Source organism: Podarcis raffonei, chromosome 1 (assembly GCF_027172205.1).
Source record: "Podarcis raffonei isolate rPodRaf1 chromosome 1, rPodRaf1.pri, whole genome shotgun sequence".
NCBI classification, from domain to species: domain Eukaryota; kingdom Metazoa; phylum Chordata; class Lepidosauria; order Squamata; family Lacertidae; genus Podarcis; species Podarcis raffonei.
This window is the reverse complement of record NC_070602.1, coordinates 10,515,838-10,537,776: the sequence shown is the minus strand read 5'-3', so window position 1 is coordinate 10,537,776 and position 21,939 is coordinate 10,515,838. Positions and strand designations below refer to the sequence as shown.

The 21,939-nt window shown below is 45.2% G+C and overlaps 1 protein-coding gene across 1 annotated transcript in view; it reads right to left on the bottom strand.

Annotated features, from left to right (window-relative positions):
* SYNE2 (spectrin repeat containing nuclear envelope protein 2) overlaps positions 1-21,939 on the bottom strand; it is a 235,192-nt gene that overhangs the window by 186,289 nt on the left and 26,964 nt on the right. Inside the window, exons 10-23 of the mRNA XM_053407665.1 lie at positions 21,419-21,520; positions 19,217-19,354; positions 17,546-17,710; positions 16,822-16,934; positions 13,530-13,686; positions 9,260-9,356; positions 8,412-8,599; positions 7,053-7,217; positions 6,241-6,366; positions 5,270-5,431; positions 4,141-4,275; positions 3,099-3,254; positions 2,306-2,523; positions 652-727 (exon numbers count right to left, since the gene is read on the bottom strand). Of these exons, the coding sequence (XP_053263640.1) occupies positions 652-727; positions 2,306-2,523; positions 3,099-3,254; positions 4,141-4,275; positions 5,270-5,431; positions 6,241-6,366; positions 7,053-7,217; positions 8,412-8,599; positions 9,260-9,356; positions 13,530-13,686; positions 16,822-16,934; positions 17,546-17,710; positions 19,217-19,354; positions 21,419-21,520 (1,998 nt within the window). The remainder of the gene's footprint in view (positions 1-651; positions 728-2,305; positions 2,524-3,098; positions 3,255-4,140; positions 4,276-5,269; positions 5,432-6,240; positions 6,367-7,052; positions 7,218-8,411; positions 8,600-9,259; positions 9,357-13,529; positions 13,687-16,821; positions 16,935-17,545; positions 17,711-19,216; positions 19,355-21,418; positions 21,521-21,939) is intronic.

The following is a 21,939-nucleotide window of genomic DNA, read 5'->3' as shown; positions in this document are numbered from 1 at the left end:
AGACAAATTAAAGATATAGGAAAGCAGGACTAGAGCAAACATGGGGAAATCGCTGGGAAGAACAGGTCGCCCAAGTTTTGGGGGGCAGAATTCCTAATGGCAAGTGCTATTCAACAGTTGTGGGACGCAGGTGGTGCTGTGGGTTAAACCACAGAGCCTAGGACTTGCCGATCAGAAGGTCGGCGGTTCGAATCCCCGCAACGAGGTGAGCTCCCGTTGCTCGGTCCCTGCTCCTGCCAACCTAGCAGTTCGAAAGCACGTCAAAGTGCAAGTAGATAAATAGGTACCACTCCGGCGGGAAGGTAAATGGCATTTCCGTGCGCTGCTCTGGTTCGCCAGAAGCGGCTTAGTCATGCTGGCCACATGTACGCCGGCTCCCTCGGCCAATAAAGCAAGATGAGCGCCGCAACCCCAGAGTCGGTCACAACTGGACCTAATGGTCAGGGGTCCCTTTACCTTTACCTATTCAACAGTTGAACAGTCTGCAGCAGTAGGTGGTCTCCCCCCAAAAGTATAAATAAGAACTAGAGTGTCATTGATACTCTGGGAATTCATTCTTGCATTGCTGAACCTATTCTGATTCATTGAGAGCAAAGTGTCTCATGAGAAGCATCCCCAAGGAAACTCTAGGAGCATATTCAAACATCTTACCCTTTCAGTTGTAAACCCATTGCCAGGATTAAGAAATGATGTCTTCTCTCCATTGGCAGAAGCAAGGGCAAACTCTCTGGATTAAAATAACAACAACATCAGCTTAGTACAATGCAAAACAAAAGAATTCCTGTATTGAAAGGGGTTGGACTAGACAGATGGCCTTTGGGATCCATTCCAACTCTACAGTTCTATGATTCTATGAAATGACCATGGCATTTTTTCATTTATTATGTTCATCAGTGGTTTACAGGCTTCAATATGCTGAAAACAATAAACTCTGAATTACATTTTTAAATCAATGTATAAAAACACAGCTACATGAAAAGTACAGTTGCCCAAAGAGCAGAAAATTTGCTTTGAGTATATGGTGCTAAGAATAAAATATTTGATATATAATACGGTCCACACGCACGACCACTGAAAATGGAATGCGGAGTTTCCCAAAGTCTGCAGCCAAAGTATAATTCCCTGCACCCACCTGCAAATTAAAATTTGACACACTTGTTCGTACACCCAAAAAGATTTACTTCCACCGCCAAATTACATCTGGCAGACAGTTCTGTGGTTCTTCCACCCAACAGCTGTTGTTGGTTGGGGGGGGGGGGAATAAGATGGGTCAGAAGTTTCAGGACCCTGGAGAGCTCCAAATGAGCAACTTGCTCCAATGAAGAGTGGAAGCAGACTTCTGAAGCTCCTGCTCTCAGCCTCTTTCTCTCTTAGGCTCCACCCTCTTGTGACTATATAGATTCTTGAAAGGCCAACCCGCTCATCTCCAGATCAGCACTCCTCCTCCATTCCTTGGTGAGCTCCTGGTGGGGGCATTTGGTTCCTGGGGCTCAGCATAAGGTGCCCTGAGGATCAATGCTCTGACTCTACAGATCCAGGAGGTTTTTCCTGGGACTCGTGTTCCTTGGCCTCAGCTGGTCTAGCTCCTTTGCTGGAAAGTCTGCAGCCTCTGACCCACTCGGGGTCTTGGCTGCTGCTGGACCCTGGCGTCCTGAAGGATAATGCATATAAAAGCGAAGAAGGACCTGCCTTCTGTGGATCACCTGTTATGTGTTTGCAACTGAACACAATCATCTGGGAAGCCCCCATCAAGCAGTACCAAAGCGCCCATGGGCAATACCCATCCTCTCTAGTATGCCACAACTGCAGCTAGAATTTTGTTAGCTAAGAATTGGAAAACACAAGAAGTCCCAACAGTGGAGGAATGGCAGATGAAGATGATGGACTTTTCGGAGCTAGCCGACCTGACTGGAAGAGTCTGCGACCAGAAGGAGGAGGAGTACCAGGAGGAATGGATGAAATTCAAAGACTATTTAGCTAAAAATGCTAAGATAACTTAATTGGAAAAACTCGCAAATACCAGATAGGCCTAGGATTTAAATATGTGATGTTAGAGAATAATATCTTTAAAGTTAAAATGAAAAGGTTGAAAGTTGTTAAGTGATTAAGTTAATTTTATGAGAAAATTGGTTTTGGAAAAGTGTTACAACGAAATACACTGAAATTCAGCTAGTGGGATTTGAGGAAGTCACTTAACAATGTTACTAAGATTGGATTAAGTACAGTTAAGATGTATGTTTGTTCGTTTGTTTAAAAATTCTGGAAAATCAATTTTAAAAATTGAAAAAGAAAAAAAAATACCCACCCTCTCTTGGGTGAATGGCTATCAGCTGCCATAGACAACAGCTCGCTGTGAACAGCCACAGCCTGCCTCTGAAGCTCTTCCTTCTTCCGCTCATATTCTACAACCGGGGTCTTTTTCTCAGCCTGCTTTTCTTTCTCCGTCATGTTCTTGCTCATGGTTTTCAGGGCTTGCAAGGAAGTGTGTAGCTCGCCCAGGACACCTTGCTGAGAAAATATTGCCTGAACAGATAGAGGAATACAAAAATCACACTTTTCGATGATTTGTCAAGACACGCTTCTTTACTCAGACTTTTGATTGGGTGGGTGCCTACCCTCTCCCTGCATGAATACACACTGCTGCAACTTGCCTCTGTCACTTTCCCCTAAGCTGTTTTGTGGTTTCGTTTCATTATTCTGTGACTTGTTCTGATGGTGACATTTCTGTAACCCACCCTGGGACCATTCAGAGAAGGGAGGGCTATAAGTACTAAAACAAAACAAAACTGCCTGCAGCAGTTTCTTAACACACATCTTGGGAATCAAGGAGAGAAGAATACAGTCGTACCTTGGAATTCGAATGGAATCTGTTCCGGAAGTCTGTTTGACTTCCAAAACATTCGAAAACCAAAGTGTGCCTTCTGACTGGATGCAGGAAGCTCCTGCAGCCAATCGGAAGCCCCATCGGACGTTCGGCTTCCAAAAATCGTCCAAAAACCGGAACACTCATTCCGGGTTTTGACCGTTCAGGAGCAGATTTGTTTGGGAGCCAAGGTGTTCGAGATTCAAGGTACAACTGTATAGGTTTTATGCAATACCTCATGTTCTGCAATGAGCCCCTTCATCTTTCCCGCCTTGAGCAGCTTCTTTTCTTTATTTATTTGCTTATTGAGTTTTGAAAAGGCATTGTTCAGCTTCCCTCGTTCGATTTCCATTTTTAATTCAACATAGGATACGATTTCACAGCGAACTGCCTGCAGATTATGGGATACATGTTCAGAAACGACGGTAACAAACAAAACAAGCAGGTTAAGAGGGGTATTTGGGAGAGGATATGGTGGAGACAAGACAGGTTCTACCCTAACCATCTTCCAGGGAAATCAATTTATTGTTTTATATCCCAGTTTTCCTCCCCCAAGGAGATCAAGAAGAAGAAGAGTTTGGATTTGATATCCTGCTTTATCACTACCCGAAGGAGTCTCAAAGCAGCCAACATTCTCCTTTCCCTTCCTCCCCCATAACAAACACTCTGTGAGGTGAGTGGGGCTGAGAGACTTCAGAGAAGTGTGACTAGCCCAAGGTCACCCAGCAGCTGCATGTGGAGGAGAAGGAAAGCGAACCCGGTTCACCAGATTACGAGTCTATTGCTCTTAACCACTACACCACACTGGCATGCATGGTTTTCCCCCTACTCACTTAATCCCTGTGAGGTAGTTTAGGTTGAGAGGCCTAAAGGTCACCCAGTGAGTTTCCTGGCCAAGAGGGGAACTGAACCCTGGTCTCCCAGGTCCAACAGTTTAATCACCAGAGTGGCTCTCTAATCTCTCAGTCCTAGAGGACAGATAGGACTGAGAATATAAAGACTCAGAAAAGTCCAGTGCACATTTAGCCAGTGCATGGAGGACAGAGTGGGACCAGGCCTACGAGGTCCACACACTGACACCCGTGGCTTTCCTGTGAGGCTTATAATCAACCTCAATCTTGAACCCGGGTCTACCTGGACCAAGCTGATAACTAGCTCCCACATCACACCAGCTCTGTCAAAAAGGCCTTTAGAGCATCACACCTAACAAAAAAATATCCCCAAGTGGCTTCTCTGTGATTAAAAGGACTCTTGGTCTCCCAGGTACATTTTCTCACCTCCCATCTCTCGCGAACGTCTTTGCTCTTTTCCTCCACCGCCGCCTTTTCACAAGCGGGCAAAATGTCTTTCAATTGTTCTGCTGCTCTCAAAAACTTGCGGAGGGTGTTGGTATCCAAGATGCTAAAAGCTTCCTGCAAGAAGGGGAAGGCGGGGGGGGGATATAGCCTAAGATTATAGAATAATAATAAAAACACACTACCTGTCTAAAGATAGATGAGTGCCATGCCGGGGGGAGCCAAAGTGGTATGCACTATAACACCTGTCAGTCCGTCTGGGTAGCCAATGGTCAGGGATGGTGGGACTGGTAGCCTGGCCTCTTGAAGGGGCCCCTTTCCAAGCTGGCAGTATTACAGAGCTATACAGAGCTGTGCTGGGATTGAATGGCAAAGGAACCAATTTTGAAGGAGTTCATTGAGTCCATCGCTGGGGGACAAAGAGCCCAATCTTGCCCAGCACCACTGTTTGTGGCCCATTCCTCAAGCCCAGCATCACCAAACAGCATATTCAGTCAATGAACTCCTACTACAGTTCTCTAACATGGAAGGCGCCATTTTAATTTCGCTTCCACAGAGCCCTCAACTTAGCATAGACCCAGAGCATTGTGGGAGGCAAGTTAAAATGGCGCCTCCAAGCTACCGAGTGCTGATCAAAATGTTAGTTCACCAAGGCCCACTCATTTAAGGAGGCTTTGCCCTACCTTGTTTACCACTTGAGACAACAAGGCCATCACTACTACAACTAAGGTTTGAGAAGAATTTTGCCTGGTCTGTATTTTTAATTGGACCAACCAAATTCACACCTCCTGAGCTAAGATATGGATCAGAACGTAATTACCATTTCAGATTTTGCCCTTCTCCAAATTTTGTGATACATGCCAAAATGCATTTTAATAATGTGTATTGTGGAACAAAATGCTTTTAGAAACATGTACATTGAGATAAAATACATATTTAAATACAGCATTTTGTACAGATTTTTTTTCAATGGACGCATTAATATGGAAAGAGAATACAACAGACTTATAAACAAACACGTGTGAAACTGACATGAACTGGAAAGAATCCATCTCCATCCATTCCTAAACACAGGATGAATTATGCAGTAATCGGTAACGGTTTGCCTCACCTCATGTTTCGAAACTGGCCCCTCAGGCCTGGTCTTTTGGCCAAGGATTTGCATAGCTTTTAAAATGGATGCTTCAAGCTCCTTGTGAGCATCTTCAAAATTTAGCTTAACCTCTTCTTCTGATAAAGACTCGTCCGGAGATAGTGAACCAGCATCAAGAGTCTAGGAAATAAAAAAAGGCGGGAAAAGAGGACAACAAGAACTTTTATTCACATTTTCCAGTAAAAAATGGTTTTTTGAGGAAACTGTCTTTCCAGATAAGTTAAGGCAGGATGATTTGCCCACTCCCTCAATAGTCAAGGCCCAAAAGCTTCTGTTGATGTGATCTCTGCAAGGGTTCAAACCCACTTCAAAAAGAAAATAGATTGGGATACAGGGCAGCATCCTGTAAAAAGGCTGGCTGAGTTCAGATGCATAAAGAGGCTATGCGTAGCCTGGATTCAGGATCACACACCCCTGTCTCACTGATTTGATGAACCTCTCCTGAAACTGGGTTTAGTGGAATCCATGAACTGGCCATAGGTTCGCAATGGGCCTAGAAACTTGAATGTGTTTAGGCCTGAACCACATTATCATAAGAGCATAAGAACTGCCCTGCTGGTTCAGACCAAGGGACCATCATGCTCACCAATTTGCTGGCATAGTACCCAACCAAATCCCTACGGAGAACCCACAAAGAGCACACGAGCGCAACCGTACTTCTCATGTGCTCTAGTGACTGGCATAACACCTAAGAACTTGAAAGGTGTGTTTAGAAATCATGACTTGGAGCCACGAGCAACTTCAGAGGTCAAGCCTAAACTCATCTGCCGCTGCAGCATCAATGCAAACGTATCTGTGGGGCCCAAAAGCAGGACTGGTCTGCCCAGAAGATGGAGGGGACTCCACTCTCCTGCTCCCGCTGTGCACAGCCACTGCACATTCATAGACTTTTGAACCACCAAATTGGAAGAACAAGGGCTCTTAAGAACCTCCTCTGAGCTGTCCACTGCAAGGTCATCTGGTTCTGCTGTTGTGGGAGAATCCATTTTTCCATTACTGCCAGCTGCCAGCTTCACCTCCACCTCTTCCTCTTGCATTCCCAGCAATCTCATCTCCTAGGGACATCAAACGTCATTTGTTATAACCCCCCCAATTATTCAATTTCTACCAAACACCAATTAATGACTGTTGTTATCAATAATTCTGATAAAAATTAAAATCCTAGGTTGAGTCTCACCCTAAAATTTATCAGAACATTTGATTCTGTTTTATTTGTTTAGGTCTTAATGGAGACCATGGTTTTCTCTCCAAAACTGGTGTCAAATTAGTATAGCAAGGGAGGAGTGGGGAACGTCTAATACGCCAGATATTGCTGAACTACAACTCCCATCAGCCCTAACAAGTGTGGCCAACGGCCAGGGGTGATGGGAGCTGTAGTTCAGCAAAACTTCTGGAGGGCAAAAGGTTCCCCACGGCTGCCTTAAAAAGAAGTATCATATTAAGAATGTTCACTGTTCTTATCTTGTATGCGTTTGGACCTTTCATGGGACTGTCACAGATAAACTGTAACTCTGTGCACATCAAGGCATTTTGGCCTCATTCTTCACTAATTTACAAAAAATATCTGTTAAGGATTAACACCTTGTGCATCTGAGGATGTGTGCTCTGGTCCATGAAAACCTTTGTTACAATAAATCTGTTAGCCTGAAACAATATTCCATGTTGCATTTTTATGCTTAACGATACCACAAAGCTAACAGCAACTCCACAAGGCTTTTTAAAAATATCTGCGACAACTCACAAACTGTGTTTTCTTTATAAGCTTTGCCCATTTTCTGTTCAGTTTCTTCAGCTCACTGGAAACGGCTGAACCCACTTCCTCGTTGCAGGATTCGATCAAAAAGTTCCCTGCTTCGTTGACAGATCCGTGCCGGGAGTTCCAGGCAGCCAACACTTCTGTGGGAACCTAGTACACAACACAACACAATGCAACACAAGACAGTAAGCCCGCATCTCACACGCATTTGTCGTGGGCGATTTCAACCACACACACTTGGCTACATCTCCCTATACCAGCCTCTCTCTCTTCCGACTTTCCACAAACATGTGTCTTCCCTGGACAAGTCCCGCTCAGCATGGTGGCTTTGGGAGTGGCAGAAATGGTTTCACAAGAACTCACAAGGCAATCCAACTGCCCGCGAGATCTCTCAGGAGCATACCCGCTGCTCCCACCTGCCAATGTTGCCCTCACCGTGATCAACTCCCGCCCGGAAACCTATGTCCCCACTGTGGAAGGATGTGTGGATCCAGAATTGGCCTCCATAGTCACTTACAGACTCACTGTTAAAACAATGTTTATGGAAGACAATCTTACTCGGCTATGAGTGATCGCCCAAGAAAGAAGAAGAAGAACCTTGCAGGGTTCACCAACAGGACTTGCCTGGGAAGAAAGGCAGAGAGCTTGAAAGCTACTTTGGGGCCAGGTCTACTTGTGGCTTCCAGATTTCCTCCGACCTCTGAGCCTTCCCCTTAGTAAAGGTAAAGGGACCCCTGACCATTAGGTCCAGTCATGACCAACTCTGGGGTTGCGGCGCTCATCTCGCTTTATTGGCCGAGGGAGCCGGCGTTTGTCCTCAGACAGCTTCCGGGTCATGTGGCCAGCATGACTAAGCCGCTTCTGGCAGACCAGAGCAGCACACGGAAACACCGTTTACCTTCCCACCAGAGCGGTACCTATTTATCTACTTGCACTTTGACGTGCTTTCGAACTGCTCGGTTGGCAGGAGCAGGGACCGAGCAACGGGAGCTCACCCCTTCACGGGGATTCGAACCGCCGACCTTCTGATCAGCAAGTCCTAGGCTCTGTGGTTTAACCCACAGCGCCACCCGCGTCCCTGTGAGCCTTCCCCTTACCAGCTGCCTTATAGAATGCAGCTGGCTAACCTTGGAGCGGCTTTCTTTTCCTCCCATAGAGTTGGGCTTAAACACATATCCCACCTACAGCTCAGAAGGCAATTTTCGTGTATACATGTGAACCTTTGAACCAAACCCCTGCGTATAACGTTGAGTTGGCTGTCCATCACATCTGGAGCTCACAATACTTCCCCAACCATAAAGTGTGTGAATCGACCGTAAGAGTCAGGAAGAAATGCAAACATACATTTGGAGGGTGCTTTTTCCGCGTGTCTTCCAGCCAAGCCTGCAGCAAGCGTATGTTCTCCGTATAGGTGTCCCAGGACAACAAAATCTTCCGCAAGGTCGCATTCACGTTGTCAATGTACTCGTTGCATCTGGAAACCTGAGATTCTACCATCTTAAATAATTTACTTGCATCCTCAGGATCAGCTCCTAGAATGTTAAATAACGATGCTGTCATAACCCATTACTACAGTACTTGCAGGACTGCCTTTGCCCAGATACGCCAACTCAACTGCTTCAATCTGCAGAACTGGCACATAATAACTGCTGCATATTATTTGTTCCAAAATTGATTTTTGGAACTTTGGAACTCCCTGCCTATTGACATCAGGCAGGGGCCTTTGGTGTGCTTTTTTCGGGAATTGCTTACAACATTTTTTTAAGGCAAGCTTATCCAGACATGTAGAAGGAACTTATGCTTTATTTTTTAGCTATTGTTGATTTTAACCATCTTTTAAATAATTTTAATACCTGTCTTTAGCTGTTTTTTAAAATAACAGTTTTAATTTTATATTGATGTAAACCACTTAGAGAGGTGTGTTGGTTTACAACAGAGCAATATAAAAAAAAATCTTAAAATAAAAAGAAATTACAGCAGAGCAACGAGACTGGTTCTGACCCTGGTTCATTATCACAAAATGCCACGATGTGAGTCACCATTATGCCCTTTTTACAGATGGGAGAACTAAAAATGGAAGACAGCAACTTGCCAAAGCCAGGATCTGCTCAGTGAATACTAGCCCTAAGATTTCAACAATACAAGATGATAGGAGTCTAGATAGAAGCGTATTTACGCTTTTGAGGTCTTACCCAGATTAGAAGTGGTCATGATCTTGTTCTGTTTCTCTTTGCATACTCGAAATGTGGTTCCCAGCTGACTAAGAAATCCTTTTTCTTCAATAAAACCCTGCCCACACAAACAAACAAAAAATAAGCAAAAAGATGGATTAATTTGAAAAATGCTTTCTGGTACAGAGATTTGGAGACGATCAAGTTTGAGATTTAAAAAATAAACAAACCATTATTTTATCTTTTTTAAAAAAAATCATTGAAGCGCACCTTACTGGCTCAATTATTTTACGCTGCATCTTCTTTGGATAATTGCTTTTTCAATGCAGAGGGAGAGTTTGGAGGATTGGCTGTTAATTGTCACCTTTCTTTGTTGATTATTATATATGGATTGTTACAGATACTGTTGCATTTGTACATATGCCACGATGGCAATCAGTGAAATAAAATAAGAGAATAATGAAATACAGTGGTGCCTCGCAAGACGAAAAGAATCCGTTCCGTGAGTCTCTTCGTCTTGCGGTTTTTTCGTCTTGCGAAGCAAGCCCATTAGCGGCTTAGCGGCTTAGCACTATTAGCGGCTTAGCGGGCTTAGCGGATCAGCTGATAAGCGGCATAGCGGCTTAGCGGATCAGCTGTTAAGTGGCTTAGCGGATCAGCTGATAAGCGGCTTAGCGATCAGCTGTTAGGCGGCTTAGCGGCTTAGTGGATCAGCTGTTAAGCGGCTTAGCGGCTTAGCGGCTCAGCTGATAAGCGGCTTAGCAGCTTGGGGAAATGGGGGGGGGGAGGAAAAAAACCCTGCAGGAACTCGCAAGACATTTTCATAGGAAATTCGTTTTGCGAAGCACCTCCAAAACGGAAAACCCTTTCGTCTAGCGGGTTTTCCGTCTTGCGAGGCATTCGTCTTGCAGGGCACCACTGTATTCTGCTTCCTAGTTGGAAGGAAAATCCAATAAGAAAGCAAAATATTTTCGTATTGGTTTGGCATCCCCTCGCTCTTCTCTATCATATCACCTATTTTATGCATTACAACGGTCAGGTTGAGTCTTATCATCATGAAGGATTGTGGCATTTACACCCCACCTCAGACATGTCAGTCATCTGGGCTTCCTGCCTAAAAGGTACAGTGACTGATATATAAACAGTGATGTGCTTTCAACGCTTGCTAAAAACAAAACAAAACTTGTTTTCCCAGGATTCTGCTGACCACTGATAGAAGCGGTCACTTCATTTTTTGTGAGACTACGGCTGTTTCTAATGCTCTAAGGCAGAGGTGAGAAGCCTTTCCTCAGCCCAAGTGCCACATTCCCTTCCGGACAATGTCCTGAGGCCCATGTCCCAGTGATGGCTGTGGCCAAAGCCAAAAGTACCTGCAGCTGACCATGTAAATTTTACCTTTCTGCGGGAGACAAGTTTTGACACACACAGACTCGCTCGCCCCTCTCTTATCCTCCCTCAAAATAAGCAACAGGCATTATCAGAATCCAGGAACAGATTTCAGCTAGGCAAAAATTCTTGGGTGTAAGGAAGGTCTCTGGAATGTAATTTTGAGGGGTTCCGACAGCAAGGCCTAAGCGGACATGTTTGGCCCCCAGGCCTGAAGTTCTCTACCCCTGCTTCAGGTAGGTAGGTAGGTAGGTAGGTAAAAGGAAGTGTAAAAATATTTTAGTTACAGGTAGGTAGCTGTGTTGGTCTGCCGTAGTCGAAACAAAATAAAAAAATTCCTTCCAGTAGCACCTTAGAGACCAACTAAGTTTGTTATTGGTATGAGCTTTCGTGTGGTTATTGGTATGAGCTTTCGTGTGCATGCACACTTCTTCAGATACACCTTGGGTTACATACGCTTCAGGTTACATACGCTTCAGGTTACACACTCCGCTAACCCAGAAATATTACCTCGGGTTAAGAACTTTGCTTCAAGATGAGAACAGAAATCGTGCAGTGGCGGCGCAGTGGCAGCAGGAGGCCCCATTAGCTACAGTGGTTCTTCAGGTTAAGAACGGACCCCCGGAACGAATTAAGTACGGAACCAGAGGTACCACTGTACACTGAAACAGAAGTCACCAGACCCTTATATATAGTGAGAGGGTGGGGAGGGGTATTACTCAGAAGGGTGGTGGGAACAAAAGAATTTCAGAAATAGACTGGAAAGAGAAGTTGCTGAATTGCAACTTATTACTTAACTTAAAACCATGGAGAGACCTGGTCTGAATAGAGACATTGGATTCTTATCTCATTATACATGATAAAGCTATTTTCAGCCATCTCACCCCTTGCTTTTTCCTGTAGACCAACTGCAGTCATTAACAGTCATCAACAGGTCTACCACACCTATCGGCCAATCGCCCATTCCCACCACCCTTCTGAGTAATACCCCTCCCCACCTTCCCCCTATATATAAGGGTCTGGTGACTTCTGTTTCAGTGTATCTGAAGAAGTGTGCATGCACACGAAAGCTCATACCAATAACAAACTTAGTTGGTCTCTAAGGTGCTACTAGAAGGAATTTTTTTATTTTGTTAAAAATATTTTAAATCAGAGAGGAGGGCCGCTTTGGGCCAGGGCAGCAGATCTGAAAGCAGCCAGCCCACCTGCCAAATCACATGATGTTTCACGATATCAGGGCATCTGATGATGTCAGGAATAATAATAATAATAATAATAATAATAATAATAATAATAATAATAATAATAATTTATTATTTATACCCCGCCCATCTGGCTGGGTTTCCCCAGCCACTCTGGGTGGCTTCCAATAAAACACTAAAATACAATAACCTATTAAACATTAAAAGCTTCCCTAAACAGGGCTGCCTTCAGATGTCTTCTAAACATCAGATAGTTGTTTATTTCTTTGACATCTGGTGGGAGGGCGTTCCACAGGGTGGGCGCCACTACCGAGAAGGCCCTCTGCCTGGTTCCCTTTAACTTGGCTTCTCGCAGCGAGGGAACTGCCAGAAGGCCCTTGGCGCTGGACCTCAGTGTCCGGGTAGAACAGGTACAGAGAAACTTCAAGCCACAGCTTCAGAGGGTGAACTGGATTCTTCCTTTGCACCTGCAGCTTGAATTTAGTGCCCCCTTAAGGCTCTCATGATTCCCTCTCTGCAGCCACAGCTTCAATTCGGTACTTTTTGAATTCAAACCATGGCTGCAATTCTAGAAAGCTTTTATACCCTTCTGAACAAATAGGACAAATCCATTCAAAACTCTGGCAGGTGTCACCGATGGTTTGGTACAAGGTGCTGAGGAGAGAGCCACCCCCCCCCCACATCACCCCTCAATAAATGGTTTGGCACATCAAATTGCTGTCAGGGTTTAAACCTTCTTGGAGGAGGGAATATGGTTGTTTCCCCCGCAACCAGCCTTCTGTTAACAAATTGCAGTTTTGCAGTGACATCTGCTGGATGCCCAGACCACATCATAATGATGCCTGCAAAAAAACTTTTTTGTTTAGGCAGCCGTACCCAGACACAACATTTTATTATGTATAAAGGTAAAGGTAAAGGTACCCCTGCCCGTACGGGCCAGTCTTGACAGACTCTGGGGTTGTGCGCCCATCTCACTCAAGAGGCCGGGGGCCAGCGCTGTCCGCAGACACTTCCGGGTCACGTGGCCAGCGTGACAAAGCTGCATCTGGCGAGCCAGCGCAGCACACGGAACGCCATTTACCTTCCCGCTGGTAAGCGGTCCCTATTTATCTACTTGCACCCGGGGGTACTTTCGAACTGCTAGGTTAGCAGGCGCTGGGACCGAGCAGTGGGAGCGCACCCCGCCGCGGGGATTCGAACCGCCGACCTTTCGATCGGCTAGCCCTAGGCGCTGAGGCTTTTACCCACAGCGCCACCCGCGTCCCTTTTTTATTATGTATACTTGTTCTTAAATTCTGCTGATTTATCTGTATTTGAATAATTTTTATTACGTCTACTTGCTTTCAAAGTTTGTTAATTTAAGTGGTGCTTTCATACACACACACACTTTATGTACACCATTTAGAGGTTTATTTGTTTTATTAAGCAGGCTACACATTTTGTCAAATAAATAAATGTACCGTTTTTATTCCAGCCTGAAATCTACTGAATTCGACAACTGCGGCTTCACACCAAAAAGCTGGGCAGCTGCACTATTCAATGGGCATAGAGCACTTCTTAGCCCCATTTTGCAGATGAAGGCAGGGAAGGACTGAGGCTTAGCGTTTTTGAATGAAGGGACATCCTGATTCGTGCCACAATCTCTTGGCTGCTGTTCTACGAAACTAGCCAGCCAGCAAATGGAAACAGCTTATGATGCTTACATTCCAATCTGACAGCAGCGACTCCACATTCTCCTTGGTCCCATGCTTGATGTGCCAGATGTTAAGCTTAGATACCAGTTCCTTCAAGATAGCCGAGCAGAACAATTGGTGGTACTCCACAAGATTGCTGAAATCTGCAAGCTGGATGCTGCTGAACCTGAAAGAAAACCCAACATCCTGATTAAGAAAGAAGGCAAAAACGGCAAGTGCGCCGGGCACCATGCAAGAGATGCTGCATTCATGAGCACCTCCAAAAGTCTGGGTGCCATTTTTTTGTGCCTGGCTGACACTTGAGGATTACTGAAATGTTTGTGCTTTGAAGCCTCAAACTATTTGTTAAGTATTGATGATACGTTATGGAGCTTAACAATAAAGAGTCAAGCGTTTTGAAAACTAAAGTATGGCACCAATATTTTCATTGTCAACAACAAATTAAACATGCATTAACAATTTCTGCTAAGAATGTGATATTAACAATGTGCCATTTACGTGAATTGCGTATTCATTCATGCTTATCAAAATAGTAAGTAAAAAGTGTTGCTGACCCCCCAGCAGTGGCGACTAGACATTCTGTTATGGTGCCCACAACCCACGTCCCTGAAGCCATTTGGCTCCTAGCTTTTCTATCCCAGTTTCTAACACTGATAGGAATGTGCAATTATATTAACGGGTGGATAACCACAGAGCCTAGGGCTTGCCGATCAGAAGGTCAGCAGTTCGAATCCCCGTGACAGGGTGAGCTCCCGTTGCTCTGTCCCTGCTCCTGCCAACCTAGCAGTTTGAAAGCACGTCAAAGTGCAAGTAGATAAATAGGCACAGCTCTGGCGGGAAGGTAAACGGCGTTTCTGTGCGCTGCTCTGGTTCGCCAGCAGCGGCTTAGTCATGCTGGCCACATGACCCGGAAAAACTGCCTGCAGACAAACGCCGGCTCCCTCGGCCAGTAAAGCGAGATGAGCGCTGCAACCCCAGAGTCATCTGTGACTGGACTTGACGGTCAGGGGTCCCTTTGCCTTTTCATAGAATCATAGAGTTGGAATAGACCACAAGGGCCATCGAGTCCAACCCCCTGCCAAGCAGGAAACACCATCAGAGCACTCCTGACATATGGTTGTCAAGCCTTTGCTTAAAGACCTCCAAAGAAGGAGACTCCACCACACTCCTTGGCAGCAAATTCCACTGTCGAACAGCTCTTACTGTCAGGAAGTTCTTCCTAATGTTTAGGTGGAATCTTCTTTCTTGTAGTTTGGATCCATTGCTCCGTGTCCGCTTCTCTGGAGCAGCAGAAAACAACCTTTCTCCCTCCTCTATATGACATCCTTTTATATATTTGAACATGGCTATCATATCACCCCTTAACCTCCTCTTCTCCAGGCTAAACATGCCCAGCTCCCTTTTAAAGCTGTTCTGCATTTATCTGTGAGGCTGGGGTGTAACAGCTAAAAATTGACTGCTGTTTCTTTAGTGCTAAAAGAACTAAGTCAGCATGAGTCAGCGGCCTACAATGACTCATGCAACCTTTCACCAAATTGTACCTGTATATATAGAGTGGTCAGTGTTAGTGTTGGGTATGGGTTGGCTGGATGGTAGAAAGCTGGTTGTGTTCGGTGTGTGTAAAAAGCTGTCGGCCGTGGTTGGAGTAGAAGACTTTTTAAGAATAAAAGCAGCAATACTCTGCAAGAATACTCTTTCTCAAGGACTCTTTTGTGCCAACTAAGGTCTGAGGACCAGGCAAAGGAGTAAAAAGGAGGTCAGAACCTTTTCTTTTTCAAACACTGACATGGGGAACAGTTACGTTGAATGGCCCGCCAAAAAGCGAAATGCGGACGTTATGGTGCTACGCCATGGTAGAGCTCCTGCCTTGCATAAGAATGTAAGAAGAGGCAGCAGGATCAGGCCAATGGCCCACAAAGTCCAGAGTCCTATCCTCACAGTGGCCAACCAGACGCCTGCAAGAGATTCTCAAGAACAAGAGCCCTTTCCTGCGGTTTCCAGCAACTGATATTCAGTAGCAGGACTGCCTCCAGCCGTGGGGACAAAGCACAGTGACAATGTCACCTCTTACTTGCCTTTTCTCTAAACTAAAAAGTCCGAATGAGGAAAGCCCCAGATCCCTGGCATCTCCGGATAAGGCTGGGAATTGTTTCCTATCTGAAACCCTGGAGAGACACCACTGGTTTGGATAGAGTACATTTATAACACCATCTTTCCTCCAAGGAAAGGGGGCATACATGCTTCTCTCTCCCCCCAACTAACAACCCTGTGAGGCAGTAGAGGCTGAGAGAAAGTGACTGGTCCAAAGTCACCCAATGGGCTTCATGGAGGAGGGAGGATTTGAACCCAGAATTTGAACCCAGGCTTCCCCAAGTCCCAGTCCAACACTGTTACCACTACACGGCACACTGGCTCTTCAGCTGAAGGCAGCCACCTAGGCTGATAAGAGGAATCTGACAGTGTCTTAATTTAAGAGAGAATATAATGAAAATGCAATACAGATGGTACCTGACCCCAGTCAGACTAGTAAAAATGTATAAAACTGTAGTGATGTCTGTTGGAGAGGCAACAATGGGGCAGGAATCTTTCTACTTATGTGGTGGGAGTGCAAAGAAATAGTGGGACTCTGGGAAAATATCTATAACGAACTGAAAAAGAGGTTTAGATTTTCATTTGGGGGGAAAAACCAGAATCCTTTCTCCTAGGTATCATGTCAGAGGAAATAAAAAGAATGGTCAGACCAATATTTATGTATGCAACTACGGCGGCAAGGTTATTGACTGCCAAAAATTGGAAAAGCATCAGCATGCCAACTAAAACAGACTGGTAATCTAAAATGATGGAATACTTCCATACTGCCGAACTAACAGGGAGGATGGGAGGAGATATGGTACAAAAAGTGAATAAGGAGTGGGCTATCTTTAAGGAATACATCAAAATTTATGTGGAAAAAGTAGAATTTCTGACAGATATTGAGTGAATCCAGAAAATGTTTAGAGTGAAAGGAGAGTAAAGTCAAGAAAGAAGAAGAGATTAAAGAAATAATGAAATGTGTTTAAGCTAGTTGTAAAAATAAAGTAGCGTAACAAGAACGGCTGGAAGTCAAGTCACTTGGTGGGTGTGGGCTAGGTGTGTAGGTATGTTGATATGTACAGTATAGGTAGGTATTATATAGAGTAATGTAGGTATGTTTTACGTTATGAAAATAAGGTAGTGTGTTATGTATGTGTACTGTGTAAATGTATATGTATGTGTTTTATATGCTAATAATAATAAAAAGAGGAATCTGACAGTGACAAACCTTCTTCTCATCTCTTCCAGTTTCTGCTGCGGCACCAGGGGCATGCCTGCCTCATCTCTGTTCTCAAAGGACTGCAGCATCTCCAAGTGGTCTTTGAAATGGTCCATCAGGCCCTGAAAGAAGAAGCACGGCTCCATTCACATATTTCACACCATCATAGGGGGAAACAGCCATGTGCTGCAGCCAGCTCTTCCCAGAGTTAGTTTGACACTGGATTCCCCACCCTTGGCGTAGACCACTGTTTCCCAAACTTGGGTCTCCACCTGTTTTTGGAGTTCCCATCCAAACAATCAGTTCCCATCATCCCTGACCACTGGTCCTGCTAGCTAGGGATGATGGGAGTTGTAGTCCAAAAACAGGTGGAAACCTACGTTTGGGAAACCCAGGTATAAGGCAGCTTCCGATGTTCCAAAGTTGTTGCTTTTTAATGAATTTCTGCTTGTCAAGTGTGAGCATTATGATGGAAAAGGCATGGCAAACCACACTGTAGCTGCAGAATCACGGAAGGTGCAAACCAGTACTACCTCTGTTCCTGTGTTTGTGTAGCAAAGCTGAGCCTATTTTTTTTTCAATTTTATACATTTCAACAATTTTACAATCATTTTAATATTTCAAAACTCGACTTCCTCCCCCCTCTTTCTGCGGTTCCTTAAATTTACTTTTTAATATTTTCTACATGAGCAGATGTCTTTTTAAAACTCCTGTTTTGTTTTCTGTAACCAACCTGGGTGGACCTCATTTTTCCTTCTAGGGCAGCCATGGCTTCACAGTGGTCTTGAGAATCCGGTAGATCTTCCGCCAGCTGGCGTTCTACCTCTTGCAACCAGGACTCGATTGCATCTAGAGGTGGAGGCAATAAACTGTCCAGCTTTGCTTTCCATTCATTCATCTAGGAAGGCAAGACACAGGTGTACACAAAAGGTTCTGTATTTGTTTTACACACAGACACACAAGTTCAAGTTAACAAACAAACTAGGCTATTAAACCAGGTGGGTCTGCTCCATCCACACAGTGCACAGGTAGAAACATCTAGGAAGGCTCACATAACGTCGTCACGCTTACAAAATGTGTGAGATGCAGACCATCCTGCAGAACCCAGAATACGTCAGTTTTATTGCTGAAACAATTTTTGGCAGGGGCAACCACTCAAATTTAGGGGGAAGGGAAGCATTTGGGGACCATTAGGATCACCTGCGGGTGGCGCTGTGGGTTAAACCACTGAACCTAGGGCTTGCCGATCAGAAGGTCAGCAGTTTGAATCCCCGCGACGGGGTGAGCTCCTATTGCTCGGTCCCAGCTCCTGCCAACCTAGCACTCCGACGGGAAGGTAAACGGCGTTTCCGTGTGCTGCTCTGGTTTTGCCAGAAGCGACTTAGTCATGCTGGCCACATGACCCGGAAAAACTGTCTTCGGACAAACGCCGGCTCCCTCGGCCAGTAAAGTGAGATGAGCGCCGCAAACCCAGACTGGACTTAATTGTCAGGGGTCCCTTGACCTTGAACTAGGATCACCTGCTGGCCTGATGCATATAACCCAAAAATCTACCAGTATTGGGATGGTGGTAGATGCCCAGTCTGATTGGCTGAGTTCTACCAGGAAAGGCTGAAGGGACAGAGTATTTTTGGCCTGGAAGTGAAAAGCCTGGGAAGGAGAGAGAACACTCTTCAAATCCCTGAAGAGCTGTCACACATAAGAGGGCAAATGCATGTCCTCTGTTGCCACAGAGGGCAGAACTGCATCCCAAGGGCTCTAAGTTACAGGTGGACAGACTTCAGTTGGACACTAGGAAGAAGCGCCTTGATGGTAAGAGCGATTCCAGCAATGGAACCCACTGCCAAGAGGGACTGTGGGCTCTTCCCTTGCTGAGAAGCAGAGAAGTCATCTCTTGGGGATTTCTAGGTCTGAACGTCTTGCATGGAGTCTTGGGCTAGCTTAGGGGCAGGGAACTTCTTTGAACCTGAGAGCTGCATTGCCTTAGGAACAACCTTCCATGGGGCACATGTGGCCACAAGCAATAGTGGGTGGGCGAGGCAGAAGGGAGAGATTTCTGCACATGCGTCTCCCCATCAGGCAAGCAAAGGACCTCATCACAATTAGAGACATTCCAGTTAAGCCAAAGGACATGAGAAGGACATGGAGCAGGGCCAGTGAGAGGTGGGGGCGTCTGGAAGAGTCCCAAGGGCCAGATGGAAAGACTTGGAGGGCCACATTCAGCCTCCAGACTCAACAGGCAACAGCGTCCCCTCAATCTCTATGATGCTGTGATTCCCTATTTGCACCACGCTTGGAAAACGCAAAGAAGCATTTCCTGGCCCAACCCACCATCCCAGAAATGAGCAAAAACTTTCCCATCGGCAGCATAAACTGCAGTTGCCTCAAAAATATTTCCAATGACCTGAGAGGTTAGGCTGTCCCATGCATCTTTCATCTTTAGATAATCTCCGCTCGGCTCCGATGCTTTTCTTTTAGATGTCAGGAAGGACTGAAAGGCCTTTTTCTCTGTGTTAAATGATTCCATAAATGATAACATCTCCTAGGGATAATAATAATAAAAAAAAGAAATTCAGTTTCAGAAACTTTTAAAGCAGGATTAGATCAATAGACAGAGGATAGATCTATCAACAGCTATTAGCTGTAATAGTAATAGTAATTTATTATTTGTACCCCGCCCATCTGGCTGGGTTTCCCCAGCCACTCTGCGCGGCTTCCAACAAAGATTAAAAATATATTAAAATGTCACACATTAAAAGGTTCCCTAAACAGGGCTGCCTTCAGATGTCTTCTAAATGTCAGGTAGTTGTTTATCTCTTTGACATCTGGTGGGAGGGCGTTCCACAGGGCGGGCACCACTACCGAGAAGGCCCTGTGCCTGGTTCCCTGTAACTTGGCTTCTCACAGTGAGGGAACCACCAGAAGGCCCTTGGCACTGGACCTCAGTGTCCGGGCTGGACGATGGGGTGGATAATAGTCAAGAGTTTAAGAACAGCCCTGCTTGGCCAGGTCAATGGCCCATCTTAGTCCAGCATCCTGTTCTCACACTAGCCAACCAGTTGTCTATGAGAAGCTCGCAAATGGGAACTGAGCACAACAGCTTCCTGCAGTTTCCAGCAACTTGTATTCAGAAGCATACGGATGCTGACATTCTGTTGTGCTCAAGTCCTGCTTGTGTGCTTTCTTGTACTCCTGTTTCCAACTCCTTAGCCTTTTCTTTTCCCAAAGATATCCCACAAGCCAGCGTAGGTTTAGGACCAGTTTCCTTTCTCCTGGCACAGTTTCCTATGTTCCTATGATGGCCACTAGATGGCTTGAAAAAGGGGACTCAAGAAATTAACACAAAAGGCTATCAATGCCTACAGTGGCTCATAGAACCTCCAGATTCCATGCCACCTACGCTGCCACAGGCAGAATGCCTCTGAATACCAGTTGCCAAGAATCACAGGCTGGCAGAGTGCCACTGCTCTCATGTCCAACTTGCAGGCTTCCCACACACATCTGTTTGGCCAGTGTGTGGACAGGGAGGGGCTTTTGGCTTAATCCAGCAGGCTCATCTTATGCTATTGGAGTGCAATCATGGGTGAGACGCGGGAGGCGCTGTGGTCTAAATCACAGAGACTTTTAGGCTTGCCAATCAGAAGATCAGTGGTTCGAATCCCCGTGACGGCGTGAGCTCCCATTGCTCTGTCCCAGCTCTTGCCAAGCTAGCAGTTCGAAAGCACACCAGTGCAAGTAGATAAATAGGTACCGCTCCGGCGGGAAGGTAAACAGCGTTTCTGTGTGCTCTGGTTTCCGTCACACTGTTCCATTGTGCCAGAAGTGGTTTATTCCTGCTGGCCACATGACCCGGAAAAGCTGTCTGTGGACAAATGCCGGCTCCCTCGGCTTGAAAGCGAGATGAGCGCCGCAACCCCATAGTTGCCTTTGACTGGACTTAACCGTCCAGGGGTCCTTTACCTTTTACGCTATTGGGGTGCAATCATGGGTGAGGGCTGCAAGAAGGGTGTTCTTATGTTCTTATCAATGGCAACTAGTCGCAGTGGCCATGTGCTACCTCCAGAATCAGATGCAATATGCCTCTGGATACCAGAACATGGGGGACATGAGCGGGACAACTCCTGCTTGCCTGCTTCCCAGGGGAATCTGTTTGGCCACTGTGAGAAAAGAATGCTGGACCAAGTGGAGAACTATCTGGTTCAGCAGGACTCTTCTCCTGTTATCATAAAGAGATGCTTATATTTCCCACGACTAACGAGCCCCTTGGAGATTTCCAACTCTGCTGCGAATGATGGATAGGCTGCAATATTTGTCTGTCTGTCTGATCATTTTGTTTAATATGTTTGTGGTTCTCCCCTCGGTGTTTTGAATTTGTTTCCTGGTTCCTAAATTGTGTTATACATTCCGATATGCAGAAGTTTAACGCTTTTATAAAACTGAATGAGCACATTGTGGTTTTTTTCCTTTTGGGGTGGGGTGGGGGACTGTTCCCAAAAGACGGAACACTGAAACTTTATTTTACAATTGACACAAAAAAAATAACCTTCAGTTATTTACCTTGCAATTGCTACTATCTCTGAAGGTATAAATCTACAAAGTTACTTACTTGGAACTTCTCGGAAAAGGGCATACTTTCTGTCTCCGACAACAACCTTGCTAACTTCTTTTCCTGAGCGTTCAGCCAACTCAAGGTCTGGTTGGCTTTCCCCTGGGAAAGAGAACAGAAAGTTGCCATTTTTGTTCTCTTTTTTATCGCTCCTCCTGACAAATTGCAGTTTGCACTGTTGCAAGAGAAGGCGCCTTGTCAATCATATTCCCAAGGCTCTTTCCCTTTGCAAACTGCTGCAGTGCAAACCCAGGGAAACAAATGCAGCAATCCAACAGTATTTTGGAAGAGGTAATTTATTAGCTTTGCTTTAGTTCTATGTTGCTTTTAATGCACATGCTGGGTTTTTTTGTAAGTCGCTTTGAGCTACTTTTTTTTGTAAAAAATAAAATATAATAAAATAATATAATATATAATAAAATATTTATTATATTTATTATAAAATATAATAAAATAAAAATAAAATATAAACGACAAACGAGTTCAAACAACAACAACGATTTCCTGTGGCTCCCCGTTTG